The 24,215-nt window shown below is 57.1% G+C and overlaps 1 protein-coding gene across 2 annotated transcripts in view; it reads right to left on the reverse strand.

Moving 5' to 3' along the window:
- Positions 1–24,215, reverse strand: part of COL5A1 (collagen type V alpha 1 chain) — a 203,676-nt gene that overhangs the window by 14,178 nt on the left and 165,283 nt on the right. The window contains exons 43-64 of one of the 2 annotated variants that reach the window (XM_025358858.1): positions 23,444–23,551; positions 22,429–22,482; positions 21,376–21,429; positions 21,171–21,278; positions 20,274–20,327; positions 20,065–20,172; positions 18,689–18,742; positions 17,799–17,906; positions 17,074–17,127; positions 16,718–16,771; positions 15,647–15,700; positions 14,955–15,008; positions 14,026–14,133; positions 13,887–13,940; positions 13,735–13,788; positions 12,560–12,667; positions 10,642–10,695; positions 9,822–9,857; positions 9,380–9,433; positions 7,457–7,712; positions 6,407–6,519; positions 476–544 (exon numbers count right to left, since the gene is read on the reverse strand). In XM_025358858.1, the coding sequence (XP_025214643.1) occupies positions 476–544; positions 6,407–6,519; positions 7,457–7,712; positions 9,380–9,433; positions 9,822–9,857; positions 10,642–10,695; positions 12,560–12,667; positions 13,735–13,788; positions 13,887–13,940; positions 14,026–14,133; positions 14,955–15,008; positions 15,647–15,700; positions 16,718–16,771; positions 17,074–17,127; positions 17,799–17,906; positions 18,689–18,742; positions 20,065–20,172; positions 20,274–20,327; positions 21,171–21,278; positions 21,376–21,429; positions 22,429–22,482; positions 23,444–23,551 (1,770 nt within the window). Of the gene's footprint in view, positions 1–475; positions 545–607; positions 677–6,406; positions 6,520–7,456; positions 7,713–9,379; positions 9,434–9,821; positions 9,858–10,641; positions 10,696–12,559; positions 12,668–13,734; positions 13,789–13,886; positions 13,941–14,025; positions 14,134–14,954; positions 15,009–15,646; positions 15,701–16,717; positions 16,772–17,073; positions 17,128–17,798; positions 17,907–18,688; positions 18,743–20,064; positions 20,173–20,273; positions 20,328–21,170; positions 21,279–21,375; positions 21,430–22,428; positions 22,483–23,443; positions 23,552–24,215 lie in introns of both variants that reach the window. The other variant, XM_025358857.1, reaches the window with a different exon arrangement.

A 24,215-nucleotide genomic window follows, 5' to 3' on the forward strand; every position in this document is an offset into this window, starting at 1 on the left:
GCGGGCAGAGAGACGGCCCCTCAGCCCTGAGCAGCTGGGGAGACGGGATCCGTGGTGCAGGTCCTAGAAAGGGGTTCTGAATGGCTTAAGTGGTCTGGGATCCGTATCCTCTGCTCTGCCATCAGACGCAATGAAAGCAGCTTCTGGAGCGTCTGACCTCAGTGCCCAGGTGCCTGGGGCTGCACCGTCTGTGGGCAGAGGTGCAGCTCAGGCTGGGGCCCACACCCAGCTCTGGGCGCCCTGCACAGAAATGGAAAACCATCCGCCTACTCCAGGCTGGAACGCACTCTTGTCGGGGTGGCGGGGGCTGCGGAGAGGACTCCACACCTAGCTGAGTCTTGCTGTCACGTGACGTGGAGCAGTTTGGCAAGAGCGGTGTGGCACACATGGCAGCGATGGGTGCCATGCAGAGCCGCGAGCCAGCCGTGCCGCAAGCAGGCAGTGCCGAGGTGGCCGGGCCGAGGTGGCCACTTACCAGGGACCCCCGCTTGTACTGACTATACCAGGTGGAGGGCTGCTCTTTGGGCCAGCGGGCCATTTTACTCTGTAAGATATGAGATGGGCGGGTTTAAAGTGACAACCGCAAAGATGCCAGAGGCCACCTTACCAGTTTCCCACGCTTGAATTCACTGAACCAGGAGCCCGGGTTCTCTTTGGGCCAAGAAGTGATTCTGGCCTAAATGTGCAGCGGGGAGGTGGGGAGGGAGAGAAACACAACAAGAGGGTTACTTCTCCAGCCTCCAGAGCAAGGCCCCAAGCTCTCCCAGCCCCTGGCACCTGTGTCCTCAGGCGAGGGGCTGCGGGGAGGCCTCACCGAGCATCTCCAATGCAGCCTGAGGGCCCCGGCCCTTGGGGAGACTGACGGTCACGTGAGAATGAGCCCGGCCCAGGCCCTCAGGGGATGAGCCTGGCCTGGGCCTTGGGGGAGACAGGAGGCCATGTGAGGAGCCTGGCCCTGGCCCTCGGGGAAACAGGAGGCCGTGTGAGAGCCTGGCCCTGGCCCTCGGGGAGACTGGAGGCTGTGTGAGGAGCCTGGTCCCGGCCCTTGGGGAGACTGAAGGCCGTGTGAGGATGAGCCTGGCCAGGGCCCTTGGGGAGACAGGACGCCACGTAAAGAGCCTGGCTGGGGCCCTCGGGGAGGCCGTGAGGAGCCTGGCCAGGGCCCTCAGGGAGACTGGAGGCCGCATGAGGAGCCCGGCCCCAGCCCTTAGGGAGACTGGAGGCTGCGTGAGGATGAGCCTGGCTGGGGCCCTCAGAAAGAGAGGAGGCCATGCAAGGAGCCTGGCCTTGGCCATCAGGGAGGCCGTGTGAGGAGCCCGGCCAGGGCCCTCAGGGAGACTGAAGGCCGTGTGAGGAGCCCGGCCCCGGCCCTTAGGGAGACTGGAGTCTGTGTGAGGAGCTGGCCCGGGCCCTCTGGCCCCTGCTGCTGCCCAGGAAGGGTGCACTCTGCCTGTCCTGTTTTGCATGTTAGTCCCCAGGCCAGCGCCTGGTGCTCAATCACTGCTGGCAGCGCTCACTGAGGGAGGGAATGAATGAATGAATGAAGAACGAATGAATGAAGAATGAATGATGGGCCAAGGGAATGGTAATAAAAGCCAGCATTTACTGCAGGCGAGGGGTGGGGGCATTCTCATCCCATCCTCACAGCCTTGCCTGGCTGCTGCGGCACCAGACTGTGTGCGTGTGGTGTGTGTGTGCATGGTGTGTGCCATGTGGGTATGTGGGGTGTGCCTGTGTGGAGGGTGTGGTGTGTGGTATGCATCTGTGTGTGTGATGTGTGGTGTGTATTTGTGTGTATGGTGTATGTGGGGTATGTGTGGTATGTACCTGAGTGTGTGGTATCTGTGTGTGTGGCGTGTGATGTGTGATTGTGTGGTATGTATACGTGTGTGTGTGATGTGTATCTGTGTATGTGGTGTGTCTGTGGTGTAATGTGTGGTCTCTGTGTATGTGATGTGTGGTGTGTATCTGTGTGTGTGATGTGTGGTATGTGTGGTGTGTGTAGTGTGTTATGGGTCTGTGTGATGTGTGTATCTGTGTGTGGAGTGTAGTATGTGTGGTGTGTATTTGTGTGTAATGTCTGTATGTGGTATCTGTGTGTGTGATGTGTGGTGTGTGGCGTGGTGTGGTATGTGGTGTGTATTGTGTGCGTGGTGTGTGGTATCTGCGTGTGTGGTGTGTATCTGCGTGGTATGTGTGGTGTATGTCATGTGTGTATGGTGCGTATCTGTGTGGTATATGTGGTGTATGGTATGTGTGTGGGGTGTGTGTGGTGTATGTATTGGGTGTGTGAGTGGTGTGGTATAGTGGTGTGCATCGTGTGTGGTATGTATCTGTGTGTTTGATGTGTGGTGTGTGGTATGTGTCGTGTGTGGTGTGTATCTCTGTGTGTGGTATGTGGTATGTGTGGTGTGTATTGTGTGTGGTATGTGTGGTGTGTATTGTGTGTGGTATGTGTGGTGTGTATTGTGTGTGGTATGTGTGGTGTGTATGGTGTGTGGTATGTGTGGTATCGTGTATCTGTGTGTGTGGTGTGTGGTATGTGTGGTGTGTATGGTGTGTGGTATGTGTGGTATCCTGTATCTGTGTGTGTGGTGTGTGGTATGTGTGGTGTGTATGGTGTGTGGTATCGTGTATCTGTGTGTGTGGTGTGTGGTATGTGTGGTGTGTATTGTGTGTGGTATGTGTGGTGTGTGTGGTGTGTGGTATGTGTGGTATCGTGTATCTGTGTGTGTGGTGTGTGGTGTGTATTGTGTGTGGTGTGTGGTATGTGTGGTGTGTATTGTGTGTGGTGTGCACCTGCGTGTGTGTGTGGCAGAGGCTTCTTGCAGACTGAGACGTGTGCAGGTGGGGGCTGCTCATCGGCTGCCTGCCTGGATCATATGCAGCCAGCTCACTCTGCCACGGGGCACCACTTGTGCCCGCTTCCTGGGAGGGTGCCCACTTAGGGCCTGCTTTCCTCAGAAGCCGAGACTGTAGACATACAGGCTGGGCCCAGCAGGGCAGGCCTCAGTGACGCCGCGGAAGGCACGGATGGATGGGTGGGTGAGCGGCCATTCCTCTGAGAGGACACCTGCACGCTGGGTCCCAGCAACAGGACAAGGGGAGCCCCGGCTGCCCGAGGGTCCACTTGCTGCAGGCGTGGAGTGGAAGGGCCCCCAGGGCCGGCCTGTCCCCAGCCTGGACTGACGGGGCCCACGTCGTGCGCCATGATACAGAAGAGTGATTCTTGGCTGATCCCCCCCGCCTTCTTCTTGAGCTGTCCTCGTGCCAAGAAAGCCAGAAAAGGGGATCCCCTGGAGGAAAGGGGTGTCCCACCTGCCTCTCACCCCACTCAGAGCTCTCCCACCCTCTCTCGTTTCCAAATGTGCCACTGTCGATGCCAAGCCCGGGCGGTGTGAAGGCAGCTTCCTCCTGGAAGAGCCCCAGGATGTGGGCGAGTGCGGCTCCCCCAGCCTCTGCTGTGAGCCTCCTCCGGGTCCAAGGGGGCCGCCTAGGAGAGCGTCTCCACTTGCCCTTGGCCAAGCAGCTGTAGCCCAAGCCCGAGGCTGCAGCCGTGGACGCCTGGCTGGTCAACACTTGGGGAGCCTGGGGTCACTCAGCGGCCCCACACACAGCTGTGCCGTGAACACCCGCCACGGCTTCCCAGGAAACCTCTGAGTCTGGAGGACTCTGTCCCGTGATTTCCACAGCGGAGCGGCCACCCGTCTGCAGAGGCAGGCCGTGAAGGAGGGCCGAGAAACCTCTTTTCTAAGGGAATTCCATGCAGGGCCTCTCTGGCTGGACTGAGGGAAAGGAGAGCTGAGATGGAAGGTTCCCGTGTTTGGGTTCTCTCTGAACAGGTTTGTCACTAGGAAGGCAGGTTCTCAAGGAGTTAAAACTCCAGGTGGGGGAGGGGACCCCTACACTCGGAGCCCCACAGATCTCCAGCCATGTGCAGCCTCTGCTGTAGCCAGTGGGCTCCTGACCTAAAGCGGGTGCTGAGTTCAGCACGGTCAGGGCGTGATTGAGGGGTAAGGGCATGGCAGTCCCCAGGGAGAATGCAGCTGCTCTTCCCCTGGCAGGAAACTGCTTCTGGGGCGCTGAGGGTGTTAGGAAGCGGAGGCTGCAGGGGCGCACAGGTCTGGACCTGCACAGCAAACCGTTGTGGCCCCAGAAACAGGTGGCCTTTGCCTGGGGCCACGCGACAACCACGAGCTCATGGAGGAGTGGCCGTTCAAGCTGATGCAGGGGCACGAGAGCTGCAGGCTTGGTCACCTTCCAGGAGCGATAGGGAGACCCAGTCCTCACCTGGCCTGGACCAACACTGGACCTGCTTCAGGTGCATGCTTGAGGGATAGCAACACATGCCCGTCCACATGCATGCACATGCCAGCCACATGCACCCACACACCATCCACACACATGCACACGCCAGCCACACACACCCACATACCATATACACACCCACATCAGCCACACGCACCCAAACACCATCTACACACCCACACACCAGCCTCATGCACCCGAACACCATGTACATACCCACACACCACACACACACACCCACACACCACCCATGCACCCACACACCATACACCCACATGCCAGCCACGTGCACCCACCACCCACACACATCCCACACACAAGCCATACACACACACCAGAGACACCTACACACACCCACATACCAGCCACCCATCCACACACCATCCACACATCCACACATCCACACACACCATACACATACCAGAGACACCCACCCATCACCCCCATACACCCACATACCAGCCACCCACCCACCACCCACACACACCCCCACACACCATCCACACACCCACACACCAGCCACATGTACCCACACCTACACACACCCATACACCACCCCTACACACCCACACACCATCTGCACACCCACACCAGCCACACACCATTCACACACACCCACACACCATCCACACACCCACACCAGCCACACACACCCACACACCATCCACACGCCATCCACACACACACCATCTACATGTACCCGCACATCATCCACATATACCCAAACACCATCCATATGCACCCAAATGCCATCCACTCACCCAGATATACACCCACATACCATCCACAAACTCCCATACAGCATCCACATGCTAATACACACATACCCACAAACCATACACATACACATTTACATGCGCTCACACGCCATCCACACCCATTCACACACCCATGTACCATCCACATGCTTGTCCACGCATACCCACAAAGCACACCCACACCCACATGTGGACACACACCATCCACATGCACCAACATACCATCTACATGTAACCACATGCCATCCACACACACACCTACAGACCATCCACACACACGCCCCCACTACACAGACACACACCATCCACACACCTATCTACATGCACCCACATTCTGTCCACACACCCATCCACACGCACCCACAGACCACACACACACACACATCCCAACTACAAAACCATCCACACAGCATCTACACATACACACAGCATTCACACACCCATCCACATGCACCCACAAACCACACACACCTACACACCATCTACAGTACTCCCCATCCACACAGCATCTACACTCACACACACCATCCACACACCCATCCACAGGCACCCACATTCCATCCACAGGCACACACAAACCACACACACCCACACACCATCTACATGCACCCACATACCATCCACACACTCATCCACACGCGCCCACACACCATCCACATGCATGCAAACTCCTGCTACACCATCTACATGCACCCACATACCATCCACACACTCATCCACACGCGCCCACACACCATCCACATGCACGCAAACTCCTGCTGCAGAGCCGAGGCCTCCGAAAGGCCAAGGGGGTGGGTATCTAAGTGACATGCCACAAAATCTCCACAGAGCCTAGCTCCCCACCCCAAATTCTTGACTAAACAGACTTCAAAACAAAGCACTCAGGAGGGACTGGGGCCAACCCACAGAAACAAGCTGGATAATAAGAATTGAAGCAAAGGGCAGCTTCTGGAAGATGTCTCGGGCTCACGTTATTATACCTGCTCCCAATTCCTTTAAAGGGTTTTAATGGGGGTCTCCGGTCAGTGGGACCACGGAGTCACTGGAGATAAGCTTTTATCAACCGGTGAGTGGAGTCCCAGCCCTGGGATGGCAGGATGGCAGGTGGAAAACCCCCCAACCTTTCCTGACCGCAAGCTGCACAAACCTATTTTATGGCTAAACAATTTCTTAAAACGATTTAAGGTCTACTTCTGGAAGAACAGTTTCACTTACGAAACTGATTCATTTCTGGCTTTCAGTCTTAAAGCTGCATACGCAAGAAATGCTTGAAGCCCTCAGCATGGCCCTGTCTGCGACGGCTGTCCCTCCTGGGGCCATCAAGGGACACAGCTACTCACCCCTTCAGACTTCTTGTCAGGGAAGACGCATGTCGACCCCCCGGCTGTGAAGTTGCAGTAAACCTTGAAGGAATCCCTGGAGCATCCTTGGTTAGGATCGACCCAGTATTCACCTGGATTTCAGAGACGGGGAGGGAGGCAGGCAGATTCAGGAGGATTGCTCCCTGGATGGTTCCAGAAGCCGCGAGGACATTTCAGTCCGGCAGTTAAAATGCATGCCCCAGGAATGCTGCCAACACGGGCCTTTCTGGGGTTTACTTTATTGCATTTTGCTTTTCCTGCTGGGCCCATAAAGAGATGTGGAGAAACTTATTCGCCAAGAACACAGCTGGGGCATCAAGCAGCTGGGTACGTGTTCTGGGGGCCGGGAGGGTTGAGGTCCGGCCCCCTCTCTGGGTGGACAGACATGCAGAGAGGGCTCTGGAAGGAACTCTGGAAATTCATGCATGTAGCATCAGAGTCTACTGGAACTATGAACATCCCTTGAATCTTGTAGGGGAACATTCAGACTTCCCGGGGGAAGACAAGCTACTGTGATTTTATCCTTCAGGTGGTGCCTGATGCAATGACAGTGAGGAGGAGGATGTGTTTTTACGGTATCGCGGAGTCTGAAGGCCATCTGCCCGAGCGTGCCGCCTGATGCCCGTCCTAACACTGACCCTTACTTCCGCCGGCACTGTGCCAGCCTCTCATGCACTGCCTCATGCAACTCTGACCCCCTCCTGGGAGATCTTTATATTCCCACTTGACAGGTCAGGAACACGAGGTTCAAGCAGGTCACCCCACCAGAAAAGGGCTAAGACCAGATGAGGACCTAGAGGGTTGGACCTCAAAGCCTTGGCCTCTGCACCCAGCCTCACCCTGAGATGCCTCCATGAAGTTCAAGAGGGGAGGCTCCCGTGCACCCCTGCCCCACAGATGGGGAGGCTGCGGCTGCCCATCCTGTCCCTTCCGCTGTGCCTGGCTGAGATGCCCTTGCCACACTCTGTGTGTCCTGCAGGTCCATGCCCACACTTTGGGGAGCCAGCCCTGCCCTCACTGGGCCCTCACCATCTGGAAAGTCGGGGTGGCAGAGCTGCAGGTCCTTGCAGGTGCGCGCGGGGTTCTGCTGCGTGCCCAGCGGCCGCTTCATCTGCTCGATCTCCAGCTTCAGGGAGTTGAGAGAGCCAAAGATCTCTTCCATGCCGTCCGCGTAGTCCACGTAGTTCTCGCCATTCCCGTCATCCAGCAGCTGGCTGGCGTCGATGTTCCGCCGCGTCCTGGACGCCTGGATCGGCAGGGGCTGGATGACCTCTCCTGGGGGGCCCTGGGGGACAAAACAGGAGCAGTGGTGGGTGACGGAGGATGGGACGGGTCCCAGGATACGAGCAGAGCAGGGACAGCTGGGGCCACATCTGCAAGGATTTCCTGGGGCCTGGCAACCTGGGCTACATGGACATCTGTCCGCCTTAGAACTGTTTTATTCCTTTCCTCTGGCCTCTGGAACATTCCACACCCATCCCCACTGCCAGGTGCTTGCCAGCACGGAGCACTTCTCTTCTCTAAGCCACATCCCTAGCTCCTCTTCCCTTTCTCTCTAGAGCTGAAACGTAACAGTTTGCAGCTTTGGGCTTGCATCTACCATCCTGCCCTCAGCCACACGAAAGGCCAAGCCTTGAGGAAAGGGACCAGGTCTCCCCGCTCTTGCCTCTGCAGCCCTAGCTGGGGCTGAACACAGCGGGGCCACATGAATGCCTCCTGAGGCAAGGAGCCGTTCAGTTCCAGGAAGCCCCAGCTAAGATGATGGGAGTTGAGAGACTACACAACCAAAGGCGGTGTTCCATAGCGCTCTCGCCATGCCCTGGTTCAAACTGGCTTCACCTTGCGCCTCTAGGGCCTCGTTTAGTGCTCCCCCATCCCAACACACATGTATGCATGCACACATACATTATAAACACACACACACGCACACACACACATACATGAGTCTAGTGCTCCCCCATCCCAACACACATGTACGCATGCACACACAGATTATAAACACACACACACGCACACACACACACGAGTCTAGTGCTCCCCCATCCCAACACACACGTATGCATGCACACACACATTATAAACACACACACGCGCACACACACACACGAGTCTAGTGTTTCCCCATCCCAACACACACGTATGCATACGCACACACATTATAAACACACACACGGGCACACACACACATACATGAGTCTAGTGCTCCCCCATCCCAACACACATGTATGCATGCACACACACGTTATAAACACACACACACGCACACACACATACACACATACACGAGTCTAGTGCTCCCCCATCCCAACACACATGTATGCATACACACATATTATAAACACACACACACATGCATATATATCCCAGACATGCATGCACATGTATACATACGCACACACATGCACACATACACAGCCATGCATGCACATACACAATATACACACACTACACATATATACATGCACATACACTACACATGCACACACACAAGCACACATGCACACACATACATGTGTCCCACACATATACGCATGCATACCCATACACACATCATGTACACACATGCACATACAGACCATGTACACACACATTACACACGCAGGCACATATACAGGATGCAGGTACACATACAGACGTGCACACACACGTGCCCAGTCACATACACGCATATACACGTTCACACATTCACACACATGTATGCATACACACAGCACACACACATGTGTGTCCTCTCTCTCCTGGCCAGCTGTTCTTCCCAGGGTTGGCCTGTAAGCTTCCTGTGGACAGACCTGTGTGGCTCGCTTCCCCTGCTGTGCACCAGGGACAAGGCCCGGGCATGCCACACGGGCTTCATGAGTCTCTGGGGGCAGTCACACACACAGTTGCTTTCTCGATTCCCTTGGAACTAGCCAGAGCCCCTACCCCGCTTCCTGGGCTTCAAGGGCTACTTACCGGGGGGCCTGGGGGGCCTGGGTGGCCTGCCTCACCCTTCGGGCCAGTTGGACCCTGAGGAGAAAGAAAAGAATCAACCCTTGGTCACAGAGGCATGAGGGGACTTTGAATCCACCTTCAGCTCTAGAACAGTCCCTGGAGACCTGTGTGGGGGAGGTGGCCCTCATAGCCACGGGAGAGAAGAGAATGGCAGAGACCCCCATACCCTCCTGGATCCCTGAGATGAGGACAGAGCGGGATGGAGCCCTTCCTAGGGCAGAGCGCGAGCAGCTCACATGCCTCAGTCTGCCATGCTGGGGTCAGTGTAGAAAGACGGGAGGATCGTGAGCAGCAGGGCCTGAGCTAGGATGGATGTGTGAGTGGTTTGTTCCTGTGCCAGGGGACCCGCCACCCTCCCCTACCTTCCAGGCATGTGGCCTGGCTGGGGCAGCGTGTCACTTACCGAGGAGCCCTTAGCACCTTTTGGACCAGGCGGACCCTGCAGAGAGAGGACGGCAGAGCGTCAGCAAGCTGGGTCTCAGCTCCAGCCCCACCGTGCTCCATGTCCTGCCCAGCCTGGTCTCACCCCTCGCCCCTCTCCCTCCCGCATCCCCCTCAGGAGTCTACACCTGTATTTGCCCGGCTAGAGTGGGAGGAGGATCAGGGCCTGGCTGGTGCTCACCCCTCGTGGAGACACAGGGTGGTCCTACCTGCTCCCCGCCGGCCTACCACCCACCCAGGCTAGGAAACCACAGCTCAGACAGCCGGGGGAGGGGAGCGGAAAAGAGCGTGTCCTGGCTCAGAAGGGGCTGATGAAATGCACCCCCCAGCCCTCTCTGAGCACACAGCAGGGGCCAGCTCTCAGCGCAGCGGGGGCCCCGGGGACCGTGTGCACCTGCGGCCCAGTGGCTGTGGGGATGTCTCCCAGCAATGTGAGAGCCAGGAGGCAGTGCCAGAGGAGGGGAGCTAACTCCTCTTGTCTGGGCCAGGCTGGCCGGGCTCCTGCCAGATGCCTACAGACAAGTGTCCTTGTTCCCTGAAACGGCCACCGTTTCCCGTCCCTGTCTTCCCCACCCAAAGCCAGCGCCAGGCAACGCCACTTCCTTTCTTCTGTCTCCTGGGACCCCCAATGTTGAGTTAATGGGCAAAGCTACCCTGGAGGCCCCAATTCTAGCTTCTCGTGTGACTTTTCCACGATTCTCCAGCCCCACACTGAGGCCCCAAGGCTTACCCCCACCCTCCCTGCCCTCCCAGGAAGGACCACACCCCTCCCAGATACACACCGGCAGACCAGGGGGCCCAGGAGGCCCAATCGGGCCGGAAGGACCAGTGATACCCTGAAAAGGAGCAGAAAATGCAGGTTATCACCTTCAGACAAGGAGGAGCCACACCCCTCGGCTCCCCCTGTCCCTTCCCCATGGTGCCCCTTCGGCCCCTCAGCAGCCTCCTGTGGCTGCTCTCTGATCCCGGGCTGTGCATGTCAGGGGAGCCATCGACCTGAGCATCCACCCCAAGGCTGCCAGCCCTCGGCACTGCTCCCCCGGCTGGGCTGCCAGGAATTCTCTCTCATCCCCCAGGCCACTGAGGACTTCGGGCTGAGCACCTCTTTTCACGTTCAATCAGAAATACTGAAACCATTGCCCTGACATCGCAGCCCCGGCTTGGGCCCCTCTTGCTGTTTCCTGCTCATGGTGTTGGTCTCCCCAGTAGAACTAAGCCCAGAGGGGTTGGGCAGGGAGTCCCGTCCATGCTGACTGTCCTGTCCAGCCTGTAAATGCGCTTTCTGCATCCTTGGAGCATGGAACCTCCGCTCAGGCCCCTTCTCCCCACTGGCTCCCTCGGGGGCTGAGCTGCTGGCACAGAACAACTTCGGCTAGCTTTGCCACAGACACCTGGGCAGCTGGAGCCACTGCAGCCCCTCCCCCCACAGCCCCGGATTCCACTCAGAGCTCTCTCTGGGCAGAAGCTGGAGGCAAGGGTAGCGGAGGGCTGATGGCCATATTTCACTGGGGAGGGAGTGCTTCCCTCCCTTCACCTTGTCCCTGCAGGGACTTGGGCTGTGGCTCATTGTAAGAACCCCACAACTCCCCAAGCCTGCACACCAACCCGACACCTTCATCAGCAACACTGCCAAGACCACAGTTCGGGGTGAGGGCAGGGGAGCAAACAGGGTGGACACAGGGGTGCTTTCCTGTTGGCCGTGGGGACCCTGGATGCCTCTCTAATTTTCATGGTCACTGCGCCACCACACCCTGGGCGGCACTCCTCTGAGGACCCTGCTGTGACCTGGGGACACCGGCTGAGGAAAATGGTCAATGGCATGGAGGACAGTGGCCAGCGATGTAGGGTTTGCAATGAGCTCCACCCTTCAGCAATGTCCTGCAACCTTCCTGGAGCCTGTGGTGAGGATGCCACCTTACTCCCAGCCTGCAGGGGCTCTGCCTGCTCCTGCCCTGTCCCCGGCATCCTATGAGGCATGGGGTAGGCACAGCGTATTGTGCGTGTGTGTGTCCGTCACGCCTTGCTCGGGACGGAAAGATTCCCACATGGGAATAAGGACCCGTGGCCCTCATGGGGGAAGGACAGAGACACCGCAGGTCACCTCATCCCCTCTCCTGCCTCCACGGCACACGTCACCCTCCCCAGGCCACTTCCAAGTCGCTCAGAGTGTAGGACAGAGTGAAGCTCCCTGCATGGGGTTTCCTTGGCTATGGTTTGCAGAGGCTGCAAACTCCAATGAGCTACAGTGGCTTCCAGGGAAGTTTGGGGGCAGCTGGGGGCAGGGTGGAAGCAAGAGCCAGAACAGCCACTCTGCCCGCAGCACTGGCAAACACGGCTGGTTGTCACCAGTGACCTCCAGGGCAAGCGGTGGGTGACAGGCTCTCCCACAGGGCTGGGAACCAGGCAAAATGACCTGACTTCGGAGTCCCTCCAGCTCTGGGGGCCACCATGGTCATGAGGAGGAAGCCCCGCCTGCCAGTCAGGGCACGGGACTGGGAGACGGCTCTGCCGCCAGCTCGCTGTGCACCTGGGCGAGCCCAGCCCCTCAATGTTCCCATCTGCCAAGCAGGATGACCGGACTCAACCGACGTGTGGACGTCCTTCTGGGCTCTGATGGGCCCCTGGGTCCCCTGGGTGCCTGCCGCAGGGATCCAAAATGCCTCTCGACAGCCCACATGCAAGAAGTGCCATCTCACGCACCTGTTCTCCCTTAGGACCGGAGGAGCCCTGGGGGCCGGGGAGACCACGGTCGCCCTTCTCACCCTGTTCACCCGGAGGACCGATGAGCCCGATCAGGCCTGGATGACCCTGTGGGAAAATGAAGACGGGAAGGGGCATTTGAGGGAGCCACGCCTCATGCTCGGCCACGGTGGGCCAGGTAGCATGCAGCACAGCCATGGCACAGGAATCTTCACGTCATGGTCAGCCTCCCCCGGAAGGGGAACAAGCTCAACAGAGCGGCCAGGTGACGAAATGGCAGGTCCCAGGCAGCCCTTCGCTGGCCAGAGTCATGTCTAAAAACAGACAGGGAGCCACAGACACAGAGACAGACCAAAGTGATAAAGGGGTTTTCCTGAGTGGTCATGTTTATCTCTGTCTTCCTCTTCATATACACTCGCCAATTTCCTCACGGCAAATCCGAACGCCTGCTCCTATACGGAACTAAAACAAAGTTTGTGGACTGACACGGAGAGAAAGATGCAGAGTATTACAGATACCACAATCACGGGTTGTTTTTTAAAAGAGAAGAATCCATGACATTCGCTGTCTACGTTTGTCTTCTAGGAACCCATGGCAAGCCCCGCAAGGAAGCCCCAGCTCTCATCTGCCTTGGGGCTGGGGGCGGTGGTGGCGGACGTCGGAGTGGAAATGAGAGGGTCCTCATTGCCTTCTGCTTCATATACAACCGTCTCCCTCCTGAGTACCTTTTATGTTTGTAAATAAATCACTGCGAGTGGAAAAGAACTCCCAGCAGTTAGGAAAAATAAAAGGGCTTTGCTCCCACTGCAGAACCGTGCCCACACCTCCTGCGGGGAGGATCTGAGGCCGCCCAGCCCAGGGAGAGCAGCAACCTGGGATCCCGCACATCCATCAGCCGGGGCCTCTGCGCCTCACCGGAAGGTTTTCCATCAATACCGCAGGGGCCTCTGGGATCTCCTGAACTGCTCAGGACCCTCCAAAGGCAGGGGCCAAGCCTCAAACACAGCGTGTCTATTTTCCTTTGTTTTGTCACCTCTCAGGGTCCCCACCACCAGCTTGCAGCAGGTGCTTGACAGATTCGGGCGACGGAGCAAGAGCTTGTTGAGTTTGAGACCCAGGGTTACAAATTTGAAGGTCCCGAGTCACAACTGCCGGGGCAGGGAGGTCCCGCTTACCTTTTCGCCTTTGGGACCAGAATCTCCTTTGAGGCCGGGAAGTCCTGGGGGACCCTGTGGGAGGAGGCAGAGGGATCAGAGTCCTCATCCCAGGGGTTTTGGGCGGCAAACTCACCCCACCCCCTACCCTCACCATGGGGAATGTCACTCACCATGGGGCCGGGGGGACCATCCGGGCCTGGGGATCCTGGGAGACCTTGTTCACCCTGAAACACAGAGACGCTCCGAATGAGTTGCTGGGTCGCCCATCCCTCCACCTGGCAACCCCTCTGCCCCTCACAGCCTACTCACCACAGGGCCAGGGATCCCTCGAAGGCCATCGGGTCCGGGCTTCCCAGGGGCCCCCTGGGGACCGATGGGGCCAGTCTTCCCAGGAGGGCCTTCCAAGCCGGCTTCTCCCTGCAGGGCGGCGGAGGGCAGAATGAGGTCCGGAACTTGAGGCTCCAGGCACCCTGGCCCAGGACCACTGCTCGGAAACCCTGGGCACCTCTGGGAGAGCCCCAGAGTGACCCCATATCCAGGGTTGCCCTAATTCTCCACATTCTCTGTGGAAGCTGCCCTGGCCAAGTCTCCATGCCGACATTCCCCTGGCCAGCAGGGATCCCCAGTCTCCGCGGACTGTGCCGACCACAGCCTAGGGGTCACAGCACCATTGTCCAAGCAGGGATGGAACCGCACAACGTCCCGTCTCACTTAACAACAGGCGCCTCCAGGAGGGAGGCAGACAGCGCCAGGCCAGGCCCTCAACACCTGGCTGACAGAACAACCTCCCGTGTGCTCCGGGCCAGGCCCCAGCCAACTGCATGGGTGATGGCATCCCATCTTCTCCACAGGCCCCGAAGCAGACACGGTCACCATCGGACACGGTCCACTTTAGAGGTAGGCAGCTGCGGTGTGGCCGGCTCAAAGAGCAAGCATGAGGTCGCAGGGCTCCCGGGGACAGAACTACTCAGCACTGGGCTCCCTGAATCCCGCACCCACCACCCGCCTCCTCCCTCAGGTGGGCAGGACAGATGGCCCCAGTCTCGTGACCAGCACTTGGCTGCCTCCTTGAGAGAGAACCAGGTCTCCTCCCCAGGTAGGCCATGAGCCAGGTGCCCCTGGGGCAGCCACTCTTGGCCTCCGTGGCCTTCTCTGCCTACACGCTTGTTCACTCCCTGCCCACTGGGCTCCCTTGGGGGAGGTCCATGCGGTCACGGCCTGGCCCCAAAACACATTACCTTGGCCCCTTTCTCTCCCTGTCTGCCTTCGGGGCCTGCGGGGCCTGGGGGACCCTGAAACAAGTAAGAGAACAACAGGTGGTGAGTGTGTCCTGCAGTGGCGGGGGGACGAGGTCGGGTGCAGGCGCTCAGGGTGTGCCGTGCTGCAGGGCAGGGGTGCGGGGTCATGGAGGCTGCTTCCGGGCCACCCGCAGGGACACGGGTCCTCAGCATGAGTCCTATGGACTCCAGTCCCAGGTAAAGGCCTCTCAGGCCACATGGGGAGGCTCAGTGCACGCCTCGAGTTCCGTGTGGCCTCCGTCTTGGGTGCACCAGGCAGCTGTTTACTGCACCGCCAGCATGTGGCCGGGCCATTCAATCTGCAAAGGATGCCTTCTCATTTGCTCTGGCTTTTCAGTAAAACCTGAGCTACGGGAAAAGGACTTCTGCAGCTTTGCGGGTGTCTTTCTCCCACAATGAATACCACTGACGGTGTCGGCAGCCGGCCTGTCCTAAAACGAGCAGCCGCGTCCGCCGGGCAGGCCTGTGATTTTGTGACATGGTGGAGGCTGAGTGGAGAACACGCCACACCCAAGCCCTTCCACATCAGTGCGGCTCAGAGCACCCAGCGCCCAAGCAAAAGGTGACAGGAAGGGGCGGGGGTGCTTCATGCAGGGAGCTGACGGCAAGGATGTGCTTGCAGAATGATTTACCCTTTTTCCTGGAGGCCCAGATGGACCTGGTTCGCCAGTAGGGCCGGGGGATCCCTGGTATTGGGAGAAAGAACAGTGTCAGGCACTGAGGTCTGTTAGACTCAGTTAAGGCAAAACCCATGGAGATTTCAGTCTACTCTCTCCTCGGCCGTCCTGCAGCTGCCTCTCTCTTCTTTTGGGGCTACCGCAGAGGCTGTTAAGAGAGCGTGGCACCCGGGCTGTGACAGCGTAAGGAACCCTGACTCCCATCCCGTGGGTTTTCTGCATTTTGGAAGAGAACTTTCCTACTCACAGTACCGACTGTTGATACACAATGACTGGTTCAGTCCTCGCCACAACCCGGGCAGGGACAAGGCACTGGCATCCCCTTTCACAGAAGGGGGGACAAGAATCGTCCCAGGACACAGGCCGGGAAGTGGTGGAATGGGGGCATCTGTTGGGGAAATCCAGCCCGGGGCTTGATCCCTAACGCCTTCTCTGAGTGGACACTTCTCTCAACTCGGTGACATGGCCTTTGCCCTCAGGTCTGCAGCCCCCTGTGCTTGGCCAGGCTGGGTGCAAGGTGGGGCAAGGGCATCTGCAAGGCCTCAGGGGCCACCTCCAGGCCCAGTCCTGCCCAGGGCCCGTGGGGGTCGATCTATCCCAGAGAGACAATCTGGGCTTGAAGCAATGTTTAAAACACTCAACGCCAAGTGTCAGATGCAATGTCCAGTGTGACCTCGGTCAAAGTAAGGCAGGAAGGGTCCGGTGAGGAGAGGCACTGGCCTGCTAGACAGAGCTGTGGGTAAGATCTGACGTTCCTGTGCAAGCCCGTGGCGAGTCGTGGAAGCCCTGGGGCTGCCTGCAAACCTGCTGCTGAGACGGCACGTACATCTCAGAGGGAGTTCGTGAGCCCTGTCACTGTCCAGAATCAATATCGTAAGGGAATCAATATCATAAGAGAATCAATATTGTAAAGGAGTCAATATCAACTAGGTTGGAGTTTTTCCCAGACATGAGCCAAGCAAGTTGCAAAGTCCTAAGAATACACTGACACCTCCACCAGGAAGCCAGCGCAGATTGTAGACTCACCGTCTGCCCGGGTTCACCATCGTCTCCTTTGTCACCAGGGGGACCATCTTGACCCTGTGGGAACAAACGCGAGCTCCTTGCTGACCCCCAGATGTCACCCTGAGTTCATGTACCAGCTCCCAGTGCATCTCCAGTCCCTTCCCAAAACCCAAATCCATCCTGGTGCAGCACAGAGCATGCTCAGTGGGGTCAAAGGCATCTTCTTGTTCTGATCACCAAACATGAGTGCATTTTGGGACACTGCCTGCCCCAGTGAGAGTTCATCACAAAGAACAACTGGAAAGAGGGGACATGGGGCTGGCAGAGGCAGGCCAGCGTTGTGGGGATCCAGTGGCTTTACCCTCTTGTGCACCTACCGCGGGACCAGGCTCTCCAGGGGGACCAGGATCTCCAGGAAAACCCACTGGGCCCTGAAAAGAAGAAAGAAAGAGGCAGCCAAGGCCATCAGCAACCTGACTGAGACCACACGTGGCCAATCATGTTGCTGCCTCAAGACGGCCACCTGCTACCGTCCAGCTCCTAGGACATTCCAGCAATTCCAACACCTCAGCGCACTTTATGGCACAGAAACCCTTCCATGTGCAGCATGCCCCAGAGCCAGCAAGCCCGGCCAGTGGGCATGGCACAGGTCAGCTGTCTCTTGCTTTCCAGAGCCAAGCAAGGGGCAGGCGTTCCGCCCACAGGTCCATTCCTGGGAGCTCCAGGCTGCAAGTAGAACCTGGACCTTCAGACCTCCGGAATGTGCCTCTCCAAAGCCCCTCTGATGCAAAATCAGGGCCGGCCAAGGGCAGGGGCATCTTCCCAAAGCCCAGCTGTCACTCGTGCATCTCAGCTGGCTGCCTGGCCCACAGAGAAGAACCACTCAGGGCTTCCTCCTCCAGTCCACGCCCTCTGTCTCATCTCTGCTATTTTGGTTCAGTAGCTGGTGTGAAAACCTCTAGTGTCTAGAAAAATTAGCCAAGACATGGAACGGTCTTGAAGCTGCTCTCGGAGCAGAGTGCACAGCCAATGATTCAGAAGGATCCCAGCGCAGAGCCCCGCTCCTGCTGCAGGGTCCCTGAGGCGTGATCGGCATACTCACAGGGCTGCCTTTGGGACCATCGTCTCCGGGAGGGCCTTTGGGTCCAGGGGGTCCAGCAGCACCCGAAGGGCCCGACTCGCCCTTCTCTCCCCTTTCTCCTTTGGGTCCCTGGAGGAGAGACACCAGGGTCAAGTTCTCAGAGCCAACCACGTCGCCGCCCAGAGCAAAGCAGGTGCCGGTTTACGGTGGGCCTCCCCGGTTCTCACCCCATTCAGACCAGCCTTTCCAAGTATCTGCTGAGCCCTGCAGGGGGCCGGCTGCCAGGTCGCTCCCCAGCCCTGGGCAGAGTCAGCTCCTGTGTGTACCCTGAGAGGGACCTTCACTTTTTGGGAGCCCTTGAAGGCTGAGATTCAGCTCTAGGTGGGAGGGACTGACTCCTGGACCAGATGTCAGTCAGTGAAGACCACAAGGGGTGTCCACGGACTCCATGGATCTCAGGGGGAGGGAGCAGCTAGAACCAGGAGACCTGAGTCCACCCAGCTGGTCCTGGGCCTGAAAGCCACCTCTGGGCTGGCTTCACAGTGAACACTCATCCGGCCTGAGAAGGCCTGGATATTCCTAGTCTGTCCCTCATAGTCCGGGGGAACAAGGTGACAACAGCCACCCTCACACTTATGGCAGCCCATGAAGGGGCCAGGAGCAAACACTACAGAGGACAGAGTCCCTGCAGGCCACTGGGCACAGGTAGTTATTGCTAAGTCTGCGTGCACATGCTCACTCCCACATCACACACCTTGTTCACGGTAATTCCATGAAACGGGCACAAGAGGGGTTACAACTCCCATTTCACGGATGGAAAAGCTAAGGCAGAGCCAGAGCCTCCGACCCAGCACCCCGTCCACACACCTGCTCGGTCGTATCCCACTCTCCCGCAGTGCCCGCTCACTCACCGGGGGGCCGCCTTCTCCTGGAAGGCCAGGCTCGCCTGCTTCGCCGGGCTCGCCCTAGGGAGATAGTGGTTATGGCAGCGGTGAGTGCTATGGTTTCAAGCATTTGCCAAATCCTGCCTGCTGCCTGCCTGCCCCTGGGCACCCAGGACCCAGCGGCTCCTGGGGCAGTGGTTGCTGTCCCCAGACACTTCCGGAATTGGAGGTGCAGGAGGAATATGGCAGACACGTGATGGATACAGGGCAGAGTGTCCAGGTTGCAAGCAACACTGGCTGTGAAGGCTTTCTCGCAGCGCTGCTCCAAGGGTTGTGGAGGGCAACTACGAGAAGCTGGTAAGTGGCTAGGATGGCACTCCAGGTGGGGGATGGCCAGGGCCGAGGCAGGAGGACAGGCACGCCGTCCTCAGGGACACAGGCCACAGGAGCGCAGGGAAGGGGGCACCCACAGTGGCAGCAGGTGAACGGAAACACATGCCCTAAGGCGGAGACACCAAGGCAAACACCACCTCTCTAGCGTGGAAGCCGCACACCATCACCCTGTGGTCTCAGCAGGGCATATTTCTCTTTAATTTCCATATCATAAAAAATGAGCAGTGGTGGAAGGCGTCTTCCAATTTAATGGCCTGATTGATATCAGAAAGAAAGCTCTGGAAACCGTGCGCAGGAGGCTCGAGTGCATGGATGCACACTGTGTCTTCCCGCTTGTCCAGGGGAACTGGGAGAGGTGCTTTTGCAGTCAGGCGAATGCAGGAACAAGGATGTGGAGTCACAGCTCAGCGCCGTCCCGCCCAGCATGCAGGCACACACACATGCACCTGTGTGCACACACGAACTCACACACACAGGCACGCTCACACACACGGGTCCATCATGCTGCACACATGAGCTCACACACACAGGCACGCACACACACACGGGTCCATCACGCTCATGGAGTCTGGGCTCCAAAACCAATCACATCAAATGGAGAGGACCCATTTGAGAAAATAATTCGGCTGACATGGAAACTGCAAGCTTAGAAACACCAGTTCTTTAAGGAATAGTCTCCACCACAGCTGAGCCTTGGAGAAGGAGGCAGGGGCTTTGCCGGTGGGGCGTTGTCTGGAAATTCTGCAAAAGGCTGTCACGAATGGACAGTCAGAGTTCCCAGCTCCATTTCACAAGTATTTGCCTACATTTCAAAATGCCTTTCATAGGAATAACCCAGCCATGCCCATAGAGATGAGTACATCTCATCTCTGTGTACACACAGAGAGGTACACACACATGCATGTACCCCCACAAGCACGCATACACACACACACACACACACACACACACACACACACACACACCTCAAACAACCACAAATCTGCCACCAGAGCAGGCACAAGCCTCACCTTCTCTCCCACTGCACCAGGGTTTCCTATTCCACCTGGGGGACCTTGTGGGCCATCAGCACCTGGAGCTCCGGAGGGTCCCCGGGGGCCAGGGGGACCTGGGGGGCCCTAGGAAAGGGGAGAGACCACTGAGCCCAGAGGAAACGCAAATGTTTCCCCAAAACTGAGCCGCTAGGACGGCAAGGCGTTGGAGTCTCAGGCACACTTACCATCTGGCCCACGTCTCCTGTCTCACCCTTCTCACCCGGAGGTCCTGGCAAACCCTGAGAACAGGAAACTTCCCAGTTAAGCGCTGTTGTGTCATGTGCATGTCAGACACACACACGACTTTCATGACCTCCACCCACACAGCACTGAGCGTCGGAAGCCCCAGGAAGGTGCTTCTCTGTGCATAGCTACCCATGAGAACGTCCTGGGGTTCCCAGTCTCAGAATCAGCCCGAGGAAACAAGCAGAGGAGATCGCAAAGATTTACGACAAAGGTGATTGTGGCAGGATCCCATAAAACAATAAAGCCTAAGGAGCCAGCAGCAGGGGACGCCTGGGTAAATTATGCCACCACCAGATGCTGACTTACTGTGCAGTGACTAAAAATCATGTTTTCCAAATAAATAGAGAGTCATGTGTAATGGCGTTCAACACGCTCATAACATAAAACGGGAATGGAGGATGGAAAATGGGGAAAGCTGGGTACAAACTTTCTCTCTTACAACATGATTCATTTTTCAAAAACCAAATACAATTACATATGTGCCTCTGTGTATGAGAATACACACATTTAAAAGGCATGGCAGTGAAACGTGCCCAAATGTTTATTGCTGTCATCTCTAGGGGGTGCATTTAGAAGTCACTCTTGCTGTGTTTCTTACGAATCGTCAGTTTCCACAATGAGCACAGAAATAAATGAGACTGTTGAAGAGCGGTAAATGCGGGCACGCCTGGAATTCTGGGAAGCCACAGCACTTCCAGTTGGAACGAGGAGGCCCAGGAGGCCCCCTGCAGCCTGGCTTTAGTTTTCCATTCTCAAAAAGACAAGAGGGGAGAGCACAGGGAAGACACAGGGGACGTCAGAAGCGGAGACCGGCGTGGTGAGAACCCCGCAGTTACCTGCAGCCCCACTGGCCCAGGGGGTCCAGGAAAGCCTCTGGGACCTTCATCACCTTTCTGCCCGAAAAGGCCCTGCTGGCCCCGAGGCCCTGGCTCGCCGTCAGCTCCCTGCAGGGAAACAATCGGCCACAGGTGAGGATGCTGGCACCCCAGCAGCTCCAGGGGGCATGGGGCTTTCCGAAGGTCATTGACCGTGGATACTCACAGAGGGACCCGGCTGTCCGATGGGGCCTTGAGGACCTGTAGGCCCGGGAGGACCCTGTGGGGAACAAGACAGAGATATGGGAGGCTTCCTGGATTGTGGATAAGGCTGAGGGAGGGGTGGACCACATCCTGAGCCCGGGGACCGATGCATCAACATCATCAGTTCAGTCTCCACATGTGTCGTTCCTTGCACCACGGTGCAAGCCTGCTGCAGCCTCTGGGAGGTAGATGAGGATCTTGGTTCCACCCCGAGCCCATTTCTGGATGGCAAAGAGCTGCCCCCAACGTCTCTCGAGAGCACCGCGTGTCATCTCAGCTCCCACCATGTACCCACAGCACGGGCACGTGAGGCCCCCTTCAACAGGGAGGGTCCCGGCACCACGTCCCCTGCTGTGCCATCCTCAAGAGACCTCCGGCATGGGACCACGGGAAGGAGGCAAGCAAGGAGGGCACCGTGCCCTTGGCCCCGGTAGCCCACCCACGGCTGGAAGGACACAGCCCCTGTGGCAGGCCTCTTGGGAGCACAGATCCTGCTTGACTAGGAATCAACATATTGGGGGAAAGGCCTGGCCACACAGGGGACAAGGAGACGTTTCACCTGTCGGGAGGGAGCTGGTAGCAGAGCGATGGGGCTTTTGTAAGAACACACTAGGATTTCTGAGCAGATGAAAAAACAAAAAGGGGAAAAATGAACAGGCACTTGGTCAATGGTGCTGCCTGTGCCGCAGCATTCTGGTCCTCTCACCTCAGAGGGCAACGGGTGTGTCTGCAGAACCCAAAGCCTCAAGGACAGAAACGCTTGATTTGTTTAATTTCACAAAACCGGAGGATGCATCCTGTTCATTCTAACACAGAGACTCACTCCCAGATATGCATGCGTGTGCACACACATGTTGTTGGAACACACGCACACGGGAGATTTTCACAGCATGTCCTGCCACTCATCAGCAATGCTGGAAGAGAACGTGCATGGCACACGGCCTACAGCCTGTGACGAGGCCCCTGGAGACCTGGGGGCTGCTGTGCCTCCCGCGCCCCCCGCGCCAACTCTTACCTGCTCTCCTTTGTCCCCTTTGCTTCCTTTCTGCCCTGGCTCCCCGATCTCTCCCTAGGGGAAGGTGTGTGGGATTCTGTTAGACAGCTTGACAACCGTTTGGACCTTTTCTGTTCCCCATAATGAATTTTTCTTGGCGATGAAGAACAGTGTCCTTTCCAGGTGGCCCTATAACTTTCCTACGCATAAATGTTTCCATATATTAGCTTGATTTCCTTTTTAATACACGGGCTAAAAGGGATGAGGTCTTGATTTGATGCTAGACGGGCTTTTAGTAGACCTGAAAATGTGGGAAAAGTCATATTGAAAATATTTACTCTGTTTTTCAAATTGGGCCGCTGCCATGACAACGTAGTAACAGACAACTCAATTACTATGTTGCCAAAGAAGTTATTAAAATCCTCTCTGTTGTTCCTGTTGGTGCAAGGCTGTCTCCAGCCCGGAGATGTAAGGCATCATTCATGCAGAGGTGACAAAGTCGGAAATGTCCCCAGAGAGGGGTCATAAATAGAAAGTTACAGCAGAGCAAAATTTCACTGTCTGCATTAAACGAAGGATAAAATACAAGCTCCTGCAGTCATCATTTGAGAATTATAAAGCACATTCTTAATGAACGGGAGCCTGGATCATTCAAGTGGAGACATTTAAAAATAGATAGTGAGCAAAACCTCATTAAACCGGGCTCTGCAGCTTCAGAATTGGAAATGATTCGGGGGGGACCGGGAAGCATTTTTCTCTGCTCTGGCTACTCACAGCAAATGTCGTGGGCAACCTCAGACACAGGAGAAGGTGGTTTCTAAGTCCCTCAAGCATGCCGGGGACTGCGTGTATTACCGTTTATCTGTGGGCTGCTGGGACATTACCCCCTAACGCCAGGGCTGCGGGGTGGGTGCGCTATCACTCCACCAGCTGAGCCGCTCTACCCACCGGCATCCTATCCTTTAAATTCGCCACCCTCCCTCGCACCCGCCTGCCCAGCCAGGCCCAGCCATGGGTCACTGTGGATTCGCCTTACCTTATCTCCGTCTTCTCCAGGGGGACCCACAGGGCCAGCTGGACCCGGGAGCCCCACAGGACCCTGGAGACCGTCTCGGCCAGCTGGGCCTTGTGGGCCTTTCTCACCCTAGAGAATACAGAAGATCTCAGGTCAAATGTGGTTCCAACCTGGGAACATCCCCCCACCAGCTCATTACCCAAGAGAGGGACCGTCGGCAGGGAGTGGGAGTTGGTGAGGGTCGACTGTCCCCACAGTCCTAATGGATTTCAGCCAGGGCCACTGAGGGCCGACTCTGAGCCCGCCCCTGGACCGTGAACTTCTGGTGCATCGTTTCAATTAATCCACACTCATCCTATGAAAGGCTGCTCTTTTACAGATGGGGAACCTGAGGCACAGTTAGTGAGTAGTAGAGATAGGATCCAAACCCAGCCAGCCTGAATTCAGGCTCAAACAAAATGAGCCTGTATGTGGATTGTCTTAAGCTAGCAACTGGGAGCCAAGCCCAGTGATGGGGATAGCCTGAGCTCCAGCCTTCACCAACTTTCTGATTCTTTATACTCTCTGCACTCTCCCTGCACACATGCAAAAGGATGTGCATGCACACACACGAAGACATACAAGCATACACCAACATGTACATACATGCACACATGCAAATATGCCTGTGTATATACATATATACATGTATGCACACACAAACATGTGCACAAAACAAGCATACTCACATGCACGTGCACACACACGAATATGCACCGACATGTACACACAAGGACATGCATGCACATACAAG

The sequence above is a fragment of the Theropithecus gelada genome, chromosome 15 (assembly GCF_003255815.1).
Source record: "Theropithecus gelada isolate Dixy chromosome 15, Tgel_1.0, whole genome shotgun sequence".
Lineage (NCBI taxonomy): Eukaryota > Metazoa > Chordata > Mammalia > Primates > Cercopithecidae > Theropithecus > Theropithecus gelada.